Source organism: Triturus cristatus, chromosome 8, assembly GCF_964204655.1.
Source record: "Triturus cristatus chromosome 8, aTriCri1.1, whole genome shotgun sequence".
Classification (NCBI taxonomy): Eukaryota; Metazoa; Chordata; class Amphibia; order Caudata; family Salamandridae; genus Triturus; species Triturus cristatus.
Window position 1 is genome coordinate 947,096,682 of NC_140591.1, and position 12,709 is coordinate 947,109,390.

At 42.1% G+C, this 12,709-nt stretch overlaps 1 protein-coding gene across 2 annotated transcripts in view; it reads left to right on the forward strand.

Moving 5' to 3' along the window:
• Positions 1-12,709, forward strand: part of ACOT9 (acyl-CoA thioesterase 9) — a 445,455-nt gene that overhangs the window by 178,763 nt on the left and 253,983 nt on the right. For both annotated transcript variants that reach the window (XM_085622470.1, XM_085622471.1), the window contains 2 exons: positions 2,443-2,510; positions 3,202-3,313. In XM_085622470.1, the coding sequence (XP_085478596.1) occupies positions 2,443-2,510; positions 3,202-3,313 (180 nt within the window). The remainder of the gene's footprint in view (positions 1-2,442; positions 2,511-3,201; positions 3,314-12,709) is intronic.

Here is a 12,709-nt window from a genome sequence, read left to right on the forward strand (position 1 = left end):
CATTTTGCTTTCAAACGAAAGTTCTCTTATTTTAAATAACCTTGACTGCTGTGGCTTACGGGCCAGCATCCTGTATATAGTAACGGTTTCGCAACTCGTTACTTTTTGCAGCAATGTCCTTTTTCCACTCCCGCATGGGATTGTAGATAGTATGCTTTGGCCTTCCATTCCAACTTTGAAAACAGATTTCAATAAACTAAGCAGACTCAAAGCGCTATTGTTTCAGCAAGAAGTGGCTCTCACATCAGCTCGAGAGACCTTTGAATTGCAGGTGGCGAGAACAGCAAAGGAGATACACTCACTACTAAACACTAATCTCCCACTCCACGTTGGAGAATTAATACACCAAATATTTAATGCGTCTGATACTGAAGGCTTTGCAAATTTTTTTTAACTTGTGCAATCTGGCCTTGTCCTTTTTTCAGACAATTTTTGGAATAATACTAGCCTTTATTCTTTCTATTTTTTCCAGCAAGTTCGGAGAATTTCCATGGATCCTCTTGCTGGTGTGCGGCGTGCTGGTACGCAATGGCTGCTTATCTTGTGGTACTGCACAGATGCGGACAATTTCAACCCTACCATGGCCAAATGCAACATATGTTTGCATGTTTGCCATTGGCGACGCTTGGTGTTAGTTATGGACTAACTTTTCGCTTTGCCTACTTCACTTGTGTGCAACCTGTGTTCTATTGCCAACGGTGCCCTTTTTATTGGGCCTTGGATATATGCCTCTCCGATGCGTCCGGCACATGATCTGTTAATGGGTCCATTACTGGCTCATGACCAGGCCTGTTCTGGGGGTGGCCATTCAATGCGTGTGGCTGCACTTGGAGTGTTGGCAGACTGGAATACTTGTGAGGCTGCACAGCTCCTCTTGCATCTGAGTTTCATCGAGTATCAGGCAAGTTGCCCAGATATGCTCCTAGAAACCTCTGATTATGAGGAGCACATGTGTTCTTTCGAACTGCTCAACTGGATGGCGTCCCTCTTTGCTATGAACGACAGGGATGACCTTTTGGAACAAATTGCATTCCTCGGTTCACGTAATCTGATGAATTTTCCGGACTCGCCTTGAGAACATTTTAAACTCCATTTTTTACATTTTCTCAATTTGGCTCTTTTATAAGCACTTTTTTGGACTCTGCTAACCTTTGCACTCTCTTTTTCTATATGCTACGATCTGGCCAAAGGGAGGGTGTCACGTGGGCGATAGGAATATTGTCGACATCGCTAAGTTAGCTTGAGCCCCCCAACCATTTTTGCAAGACTCTGTTTATGCCTTTCACATGAGAACCGTCTGCTTTGTTCATTCTCTGCCTGTTCCTGGAGTCTAGTCTAAACACTGTGAGCAATGTCGATAAACAATGCCCCTTGGTACTCTGTTCTGGTCAGTCCCTAGCACCTCGACAAAACATGCTAACACAGTTGCTACTGGAAACACGTGCTTTGATATTATGGGGATGCATGTTTAGGTAACACACACTTGGAGAGGGAGCTTTCCAAGGAGAAGAGCAATGCGGTTCCTATGATGTAGATATACCATCTAGGCACTAAGGTACGGGGTCTGCTGACAAAACCCAGAGATCTTCTATAATATAATAATCATACTTCTTGCCAAGGGGAGGGTAGTTAGGCCTTATAGTCCTTTCTTCACTATCTTTATATGATGACCTCTCCCTTTATGATAGATGGCCTTGCTGCAATGCTAACTGTATTGATATTATTCATTTTGCTGCTGGTTGTGGCTCGTATACTGCGTTTTAGAACACAATAGTTGAAATAAACATATAAAACTATATTTGTGTTTTGGTCAGTTCTTATTGTGGACATTAACAAGAAGGGGAGCGAAAAGGTGTATCTTGTTACCACGATTCCTAAGAGATCCGGTAGTTTTGTGTTCTGGGGTGTCTAATCATTTGCTTCTTCATGAGTGTGTAGGAGAGTGAGTGAGACACTGTAGCTAGTCGGTCCTGGGTTTGTGGGCACTAAGGTGGTGGGCAGGCTTAGCCCCCATACACAGAGGTCCCATTTTCCCGCGCATAATTCTGTGTATGTGCAGAATCCCTGCAACAGTGCAGTGAAAGCTTTAATAAAAATAACTAAATATTTAACGATATTAGAACTTACCATTTGAATAGCTGCTTAAAAGTATGTTCCTTAGGTCAGCTATACTTAATAGACTGACAGCAAACACATTTTGAAGAAGAGCATATATTTACAATCGGACATATAAAACATTGTACCCCTTTTGATTAAACAAGATAGCTTTCTTGGTACTACGATCTATTTGTTGAATATTTTTATCACCATTTTACGCAACAATAAGAAAGTCCGTATTATGTGCAGGGTGGTTTAGATGTGTTAAATGTATCACTGAAAGACAATGAAATATTTGAAAAATATTGTGCTTCGGAGCAATAATAATCACATTTCTGTCTGTAGGTCAGCCTTTGTTAATCCACTGGTTCCGGAAGGCCCTGAAGAGGAAAACCTGTTCAAGCAAGGAGAACGTACGTAACTTTTTGTTTTATGTGATAACTCACTGATCTTTAGGATGGCTAATCTCCTTTTTCATTACAATGTATGCTGAAGGGCATCTCCTGAGGATTCCTGCAGAGATTTCGCCCTGGCCCAAGACAATACATCTCCAAACCCCCCACTACCTTTCAATTTCATTCTTAAAGAATATACTACCATCTGAATTTCTCTGGAGGACACATAATAGTTTGAAATCAAATTAACTTCAAAACTCAGGTATTCAAATTAAAATTTGCAAGTGCGTGTAGTAGAAATAAATAGTTTCCTAAATTTGCAGGTGGTCTGCTTCAAATAATCCAAAAATTCATAATAATAGGTTTTTCAAATACACACCTTTGTTTTAAATGAAAACTGTAGAGTTGCTGAGGCGACGCTTTGTGTTGTCTCCCATGTATAAAGGTTTATTGAGTACTTTATTACAACAATTAGTTCCCATAGACGAAAAAGTCTTTGTAACTAGCTGATTCATGAAAAAGGCATCTTTAATATTTTAGGGATGTCTACTAATTCAAATAGTTTAAGTAAAATTATACGACAAGTATCATATTATTATGAAATGTCAAGTACATTTGTTGGATTGTCTAAAACTGATGTCCACAAATAAATATATGCATATATTATTTTTGTGAATCTGCTAAGTTAATGCAAACCTATCTTTTTTAGTGAACAGAAAGAGAAGAGTTGCCTTCAGCACTGCCTCACTGCTTAAAACGGCACCAGCTGCAGACGAAAAGAATATTATACATGACATGTTTCTTGATACTTTGGACAAAAAGTAAGTGGTAAATACTTGAGTCGTGCTGTGTGTTATTTATTTATTTCACATTTTTGTGCAGTGTGACACATTGCCTTCAGGAGAGAAAATCATTGGCCAAAGTTACAATCCAGCATGACGCAGGAGGTAATCCCCACCCCCCGGATCCCCCATCCTTCATTCTTCAGTCAGATTAATTTCAGTAGCTTACTTTTCACGAGCCTCCTGAAGTTCTCCTTGCAGGCTTGTAAAGTTCTAGTGTTAGGTCACTGCTTCAACATGAAACTACCTGTCTGTTTTAATTGATTGATGGATGCATTGGCTGTGTGCAAGTTGCTTGTAACGGTGTGCATAGGTGAATGGTTCCGTAGTTTTTTTGGTTTTACTATTTCTTTACCGGATTTTGACCAATTAACTGACTATGAAAAATGCATCATAGTACAGTATCTCTTACATCAGAGTCCATTAACCATCTGCAGATGAATGTACTTTTATCTGGTGATTCTCTCTTGGTATTCTCCTCATCCCAGCAGTATTTCTCACTATCTATGACGTACTTTTTTAAACTTTTTTTTTTGTAACAACAATACATTGAGCAACTCTTCCCATGGCTACAGGGACAGCAATATATATATATATATTTGGCGTCGTTTGACCAATCTTCATGAAACTTTCCCCTAAAAGTGTCAAAGTAGGTTTTGTCATGGACATTTTGGGGGTGATCCGTGCAGTGGGGACCAAGAAATGGGGGAGCGAAAAAAGGGTGCATTTATAATGTTAATTCCCATAGGAACACGTTGTGGTACCTACAGCTCGAACCTCTGGACGGAAATACAACAAATTTGGCAGAAAGGTAGATGTTGTTACGCAGATTGTGCTTTTTGTTCTATGGTGTAAGTCTCTTCAGTAGATGTTAAGAAATTTAAGTTGAAAATTATAGTGAAAACTCTGGTCGCAAAGCCTGTGCGAAAAAAGATGAGCTCATGCAGGGAAATGCATTGGCCTGATTGGCTGCCAGCACTTCAACCAGGAAATGTTGGCAAGCGTCTTGGGACTCAGTTTCACTGAGTCCCCCCAAAACAGTGAAAATAAAGAAAAGGGGGCAGAGTAGGAATATCCTGACCCCCAAAGCCATGGTCTTGGAGTCTTCAAGGACCCTGCCACGGCATAAAAGCATTTAAAAAATAAAATGTTGCCTCAAAATCGTGATAGTTACGAATTTGTGGCAAAACAAAGCAAGTGTGGGTTCCCACGCTTGCTTTTAAATAGCCCCTGGGTGGGCTAGGTTCAGGGGCATATAATAAATATAGCAGGGGTGCTCACGGGGCCCCCTCCTCGGACTATTCAAAGCTCTAGGGACCTCCGACTCCCCTAGCAAATTTTTATTATGAATGCGCGCAGACCCACAGGGCCTGCACACAGCCCCCGACACCTCCCCGGGGCTATATCCAGTTAACCACACCCCCAACCACACCCGGTACTGGCCGAGCAGTTTGTCATTTTACAGCTCGGCATGGATAGCATTGTGCTAGTCCTTTCCTTAAAAACTTTGCTGTAGAAATGGCAAAAGACATTCTCCCTTTCCATCTCGGCATGGATGGCACTGTGCTAATCCTACACTTAAAGACTTTGATAGAAAAGCAGACATTTGAGTTGAGCAAATTTAGAATGTTTCTGGTGTTAAGGGTGCTCTGTACAGGAGCTGCTATCCACCTAAACTTGAAAACTACCCAGAGTTCTCTGCTTCTTCTTTTATTTTTTGTGCATATATATATATATATGTGCCAAGACAGACGCGACACTCTGAGGCCACGAGTGTTACCTGGAGCAACAAACAAAAGCTCAACTGCAAGCGAAACCAGAGACGAAAATGCCGCAAAAGGAAACAAGAATATGGGCAAAAAGACAACGAGGGGAAGATGGAATCGATTCCAGAGCAGGGGTCAGAAGCCAATATAAGTTCCAAATCAGTAATTAACCTCACTACTTTGCCCTTAACACCAGCGGAAATGACAGTCCTGGGATTAGGCTTATCATACTGCCCCCCTTGTAATTTTAATTATGCTGACACAAGAATGGACACATTCAGATTTATACGCAAACTAAAATTGAGCAAATTTCATATTTTACATCCTAATAAGAAAAATAGTCTGCAAACATCAGAGAATCTGGAAAGTCCACCATTACTAACAGCTGGTGATGTGGATCTTTTTCAAACAGCATGGGATCTGCAGAACGATCAAGGAGGGGCAGCCAGTACCAGGGGCTTTTCACAGCATAACACAAATAGAGCATTTGTAACACCATTTAAGCCTAAATCCACCTTTCAACCAATCATGCTTCGTGACAATTTGGATGTCTATCATGAACTTGTTGTGCAAGACTTGAAGAAACTATATAGTGCTACCAATAAAGTCCGCCACAGTATAAATAAACAGAATTTATGTTACCATCAACTCATGAAGAAATTCGAGGAAAACACCGACATAATTGTGCGGCAGGCGGACAAAGGCGGCAACGTAGTCTTATGGCCACGGCAGCTTTACATGGAGGAAGCTGAACTTCAATTGTCTGACTTAGCATGCTATAAAAAGAGCAACATCCATTCTGTCAAAGCGGCGTGGGAAGACCACTATCGCAAACTCATGGCTTGGAGAAGTGGGGGCCTGTTGACCAACGAGGAATATCGTTTTCTGAAAAAGGAACATCCTGTTATCCCCACATTCTACTTGATTCCCAAGGTGCATAAGAAACATTGCCAAACCACCAGGCAGGCCAATAATTTCAGCCATCAATAATGCCTTGGAAAACACTTCCAAATATGTGGATTTTTTTCTTCAAGAGTGTGTAAGGGGGCTCAACTCGTATGTACAAGACACATCTGATTTTTTGCGCAAAGTTGAACATATACCATGGGAGGCAGACATGTTATTTATGACTCTTGATGTAACCTCCCTGTATACGTCGATAAGACATTGTGATGGCCTGAAGGCGGTGGAGCATTTTTTAAACTTGAGACCAATAAGTTGTGTGTCCCATAACAAAATGTTGCTACATATGATAACTGCATGCCTTGAGCAGAATTTTTTCCTTTTCAATAACCAGGTCTACCAACAAATCCGGGGCGTGGCCATGGGGGCCTGCTTCTCCCCCAGTTACTCATGCTTACACATGGGACTGTGGGAGGAGCAGGTCCTGATGGGCGAGGTCAAGGATGTTGTGGTTAATCATGTTGTGTTGTACCTAAGGTTCATTGATGATTTGTTTTTTATTTGGAAAGGATCGAAACAGAGTGCACAGGCATTTGTGGATAAATTGAATATGAATTGCCTGAATTTACAATTCACATCAGCTATAAGTGAGAATTCTGCATTTTTCCTTGATGTGGAGCTATATGTGCAGGACAGCAAATTGGTCACCAAGCATTTTAGAAAGCCCACTGCGGGCAACACAATTCTTCATGCCTCTAGCCATCATCCCCAGCATTTAATACGTAGCATCCCGTATGGCGAGATGCTGCGTATACGACGGATTTGCAGCTCTGATACGGACTGCATCCGTGCCCAAGATGCCAGTAAACTTCGCTTCTTGGAAAGGGGTTATTCAGGCAAAATCATTGATAGCGCGATCAAGAAAACAAGAGACATATCTAGATGTGATACTTTGGTCCCCAAACAGAAACAAGTTAGTGCTAGTGAGGATACTTTAAATGTGCAATCCAGGATTATATTAACTTTTAATCGACAACATCAGGAATTAAGGAAAATTTACTCCCGTAATTGGAACTTGGTACAGGGGGATCCCGTCATTGGCGATTTAGTAGCCAAAAAACCAGTTCTAACCTTTAGGAGATCAGTTTCGATGAGTAACAAGTTGGTTAGCAACTGTCCTGAACTGAGCACTCCGACAACCTGGATGGCACAAATCAAGGGTTTTAAAAAGTGTTCCACTTGCAAAGCTTGCAAATTTGGACAGAATAAAACCCATTACAGCAGTCCTTTTAAGTCTGAACCCACCCTTATAAAGAAGAGAACCACATGCAAGACAGAATATGCTGTGTATGTGCTGGAGTGTCCTTGTGGACTGAAATATGTGGGTAGCACTAGGTTACCGGTCCACAAAAGGATACTCCAGCACATCAGGGCAATTACAGGGAAGGATCAGGCATATCCTGTCGCTAGACATTTTGAGCTGTTACACGAGTGTAACCCCAAGTTTCTCCATTACTATGTTATTGACATGGTTCCACCAATGAAGCGAGGGGGTAACCGAGAGGGCAAACTACGCCTCTTGGAGACACGATACATCTTAGAGCTCAACACAAAAAATCCGGCTGGATTGAATGCTAGTGAGGACTTTTTTACCTGCTTGTAGGACCAGTTAATCACTCAATTAATGGGTATATTTATGACTTGTGTGTGGGGAGTGACAACTTCAAGTAACTAACAGTTCAAAGATAGGGATATCTGAAATCTGAGGGAATGAAAATGAAACACCTATTACCAGGAGTTGGTAATATTATATATGAATTTAGATCCCATACATCTTCTTTAAACTGTTTTTTTAAATTAAGGAAACTAACTGGTTTGCGCATATATATTTTTTAGAGGAAGGATTTTATCCTTTTGCACTATTTTTTGCACTATTTTGCACAAACTTTTTGAGTGGGTTATCTAAATTGTGGTTGCAACAATGGAATTATTGGCTAAATAACAACGGCCCACTTGGGCGGTATTAATTTATTCATTCACTTTACTGAATATAAAAGGATAGCCGGTTACTGAGGGAAATATCAGCTATATATTGACCAAGAATTTTAGAAAAGTAATACAAACAACTCAGGGAGGTCTATCTGACACCCTAAATAAATGTCGCGAATAAGGACTTTGTGAAAATTGTAAATAATCTCAACAACAAGTACACAGTAACATAGGAAAATCTGTTTTTAGATATATTCAGGTTTTAAAGATTTATATATTTTTGTATGTATTTATTTCTATGTATTTATACAATGATTGATCTTACTGTGTATATACGTCGACATGTTGTAGTATTTCTTCTATGTCAAACAGGCTGCAATGACACCTGAAACTCATTTCCTGTTTACCACTTTAAATACCACTCGCACCGTCAGCAATGTGTCATGTGATCAAGACCCGAGTGGGGGTCGAAACGCGTTATGGCGGACAGGCTGGGCAACCAATAAAGCACTTTTGATTGGCACTAATCGTTTGGGTCTGCTTCTCGTCTCTGTGTTCGAGCGAAGCACTGGCAGTGGCGTTTTGCATTCATATATATATATATATTATCTACTGGCGGTCGCCAGTAGATAGTTATAGTTAGGACCGAGTTTCCATAGGAAATCTGAAAATTCTATTTTGAATAACTTTGGCGCCGGTTGACTTATCTGCGTGAAATTTTCAAAACTAATGGGGTGCTCCGCTCAGCTCCTACCCTGAAAGTCTTGGGGTGATTCGTCAAGCGGGGGCTGAGAAAAAAGGGGGGTCCCAAAACGCGTTTTCCCCATGCATTTTTCCATAGGACCTTTAGTCAAAGGTACAGCCCGAACGGCTGAACAGAATTACTTGAAATTTGGCAGAGAGGTAGTCCTCAGGTCAGGGAAGTGCCTTTTGCAGGTCTGGTGTCAATCTGTTCAGTAGTTCCTGAGAAAATCAAAACTAAAATCAAATATATATGTGGGCGGAGCCTAACCACACATCTCATCCTGAGATCTGATTGGCTGTCAGCACTTCATCCAAGAAGTGTTGGCAGCCATCTTGGGACCAATATACATGATAGCACTTCATTAAAAAGCATTGCAGTTAATAGAAGGTTTTAAGACTTTAGTTACATTATAAATCATTTGTTGATGGTACCATACTCATTTTAGGAATTGTGGTATGTTCTAAGGTGATTTCGCCATGTGAAAAAGCCTTCTGCTGGGATATCATGATTGAGAGAAAAATATTTTCTCATGCTTTTCCCACAGAGGTTTGGAAGGTGATCTATAAGCTAAGCTGAGAGCTTATTTTCTGTAAATTCACATTATCTTTCTCAGTCATGTGAGAATGAAGTCTGACATTCTCAGTAAAACATGTACATCCAACAAGGGCAGAGACTGTCAGTTGATTCCTTTGTGTTCTACTGCAGCTTCCCAGAGTATTCCAAAGAACAACTAGAGCGCTAACAGTCCTACTTATGATAAACGTATGGCACACCTGATGCCATCTTGCTTGGATTAAAGTGGTAACTCTTAAAACATTTAATTTAAAAAGGAACAAAATGAGGGGGTTCATTTTTCTATAAAAAGTATGATTAGTGCTGCAGAAAGAAAAATTAGGGCACGTTTTGGGTGACTTCTCAAATCCTCTTCTATTTCATTAAAACATTCTGACATGCAGACTGAAACATGCACTTTCAATACCAGCAGCAGTTTTCCCTGGTGAGCAGTAGCTTTACTACAGTGATCTAATGAGCAAAAAGAGTGCGAACATTCTGAATTTATGGCAAATGTGTGACACATCCGAATGCCTTCTTGATGGAATCAAAGTAAAAAACTGAAAGTATTTCCTACTGAGGAGACTGCAGTAAATGAGGAAATTAGGAAACTTCATAACAAATAAGTCTCCCAAGATGGCCACCAGAGACAAAAGAGCCCAAATGTAGCCCAAATATCACCCAGATGTAGCCCAAATATAGCCCAATGACAGAAGTGTGCAAAACACTTATTATTTTGTGTTTTTGCAGTGTTATATAGTGCAGACTTGTCAGGTATTGGAGTGCTTTACATGAGCATTGGTTACATCACACAAGAACAAATTCATTTTGGTTGTAGACATGGAGAGACTAAGTGATTTGACCAGAATCACAGAATGTCGAGCTGAAGCAGAAACTCCAACCTGGTTCCCCAGTTGCAAAGTCTGCAGTTCTGGAAGTAACACCACATCCTCTCCCCTAAGTGCAACATTTAATCAAGTGGTCAACTAGATAAAAAAACATAAAGATAACAAATAATTTAAAAGTGCTTTGTCGCTATTTGAAAACTCAGAAAATATGTCCTTATTTTAGTCTTTTAGAGCACTAACCATAATTTTGATGCCAATAAGAACCTCTCATATATGTAATTTCTAAAGGAAATGCTCTAGGTATTACAGTTTTGATTACATCAAGATGACGTCAGGCGTTCCACACTTTTGTAATAAATATAGAATGTTAGCAATCTAGTTGTTCATTAGGATACTGTTGAGAGGCAGAGGCCAGGGGCACGGACTCTGAAAATTGAAGGCAGGTAGGAGGGTGCAAAGGCAACAATTTAACCACACTGAGCAGGCAGGAAGGGCCGTGGCAGCACAACAGAGGGCAGTGGAAAGGGGGGCAGGGGCAACAAACCAACAATACAGGACTTGCAAGAGAGGCTGTGGCAATGTAATAGACCATTGTGGGCAGAAGGAAGAGGCAATGGTAGTACAACCATACATGCCAACAGACCCGATTCAGCCAGGAAACGTCCAATGTTTTTAAGCTCAAATGGGCTTTATTTGATCTGTCTCCTGTCTACAATCTCCTCTTTTTCAATGTAACTCAAAGGGGAAAATCAATACCCCAGTTTTTTTTCTAAATCTCCCTCTTACCAAGTTCAAAATGTTCGCAAGTATGGTACATTGGATAATGGAAGGAAATGGGGTAGGGACATGGACTTGGATAACAGAGGACAGGAGGGACATGGAGAGGTGCACCAAACTGACCCTGCAGGGCAGGCATCAGGGTTTGCAGCAGCACAATACACCACACAGGGCATGCGGGACGGGAGTGCAGCACAACAATCCATAGAAAGCAAGAGGGAGGGGACAGGACCATGCACATGGACAACAGAGAACAGAGGGGCAAGAGGCAATGGTAGCTAGCTGACCATAATGGACAGACAGGAGAGAAAGCTGCAGCATAACAGACCATAAAGGGCAGGAGGGATGGATCAGGGGCATTACAATGGAACAGACAAGCCAGGAGGGAGGGAGTAGGGGTCTGCACATGTAAACAGAGGGCTGGGGGCAAGGGGGCAGGGCAGGAGCAGCAAGATAGCCATGGAGGTCAGGCAGGATGGGCACTAGAAGCAAGACACACCATGAAGAGCAACAGTGAGACTGTGATGGCATACACACAGACCATGGAGGGAAGGTGGGAGGGGGTCAGGGGCAGCTAACTGACCACACAGGGAAGGTGGGAGGGGCCATGGCAGCACAGAAGACCATGCATGGCAAGTGGGAGGGTTAGTGGCAGCACAATGGCTATGATGGGCAAGAAGGAGGGTGCAGGGGCATGCACAAAGGACGATGGAGGATAGAAGGGAGGGTCAGGACCTGTGCACAGACAAGAAAGTTCAGGGGAAGGGACCTCACAACAGACCGCACGGGGCAGGCAGGAGAAGCAGTTGCAGCACAACAGACCAGGGAGGGCAGAAGGGTGTGGCAGTACAATGGACCATGTAGGACAGGAGGAAGAGGATAGGGGCATGGCATGTGGATAGGCAGGGTGGAGGTGGCAGGGACAGGTTACAGTCATCTGACAATGCTAGGCAGGTGGGAGGGGAGTGGCAGCTCAACAGAACACTCAGAGTAGATAGGAGTGGCAGGTCAATGGAACATGGTGGGCAAAAAGGATGGAGCAGGGGCATGCACAAAGACATCGGAGGGCAGGGGGAAGGAGAATAGGGGCAGCAAGCTATGCACAGAGTTTAAGCAGGAGGTCAATGATGGGGCATATAATTGTGCAATGGAGAGCAGGAGGAGTGGACTGGTACATCATACTAAATTGAGGGCAGTGGCAGCACATCAGACCATGCATGGCAGGAGGGAGGAGGCTAGTCCATGGATTCACACAACAGAGGATAGAGAGGAGGGGGATGGGGCAGCAAGCTAACTGTTCAGAGAAGGCGGGTATTAGGAACTTTATTGTTTTTAAAACGTGTGTCTGTGCGAACTACTTAAAATATGAACAAGTATGCAGCATAATCTCACTTTTATTCAGGAAGAAGAGGACGTTTGTGACTGTGACTCCGGGCTCACTTGGCAGAAACACCCCCTGACCCTCCACCCCCTATCGCAAAATGTAATGCCTGTGAAAAGGGTAGGTGAACACAGTGTTATATAGAACATAGTCCTGAGAGCACGATTGAAAATGAAAACTAGATATAGTGTATGGTATAAACTATGCACCAAAAAGTGTGATATAAGATGAACCGGGCGTGAAATATAATATGCAATACATTGTGCGCAATGACAGATTCATTGGAGAGCGCGAGATAGCACAGGCACTAGCGCGTGCTATGCGATATGCGCCTTGGAGTGTAATATGCACAGGGCAGTGTTGTGTAACCTAACTAGTCTCTAAAGTTGTAATATAAAATATGTGCTGGGGAGT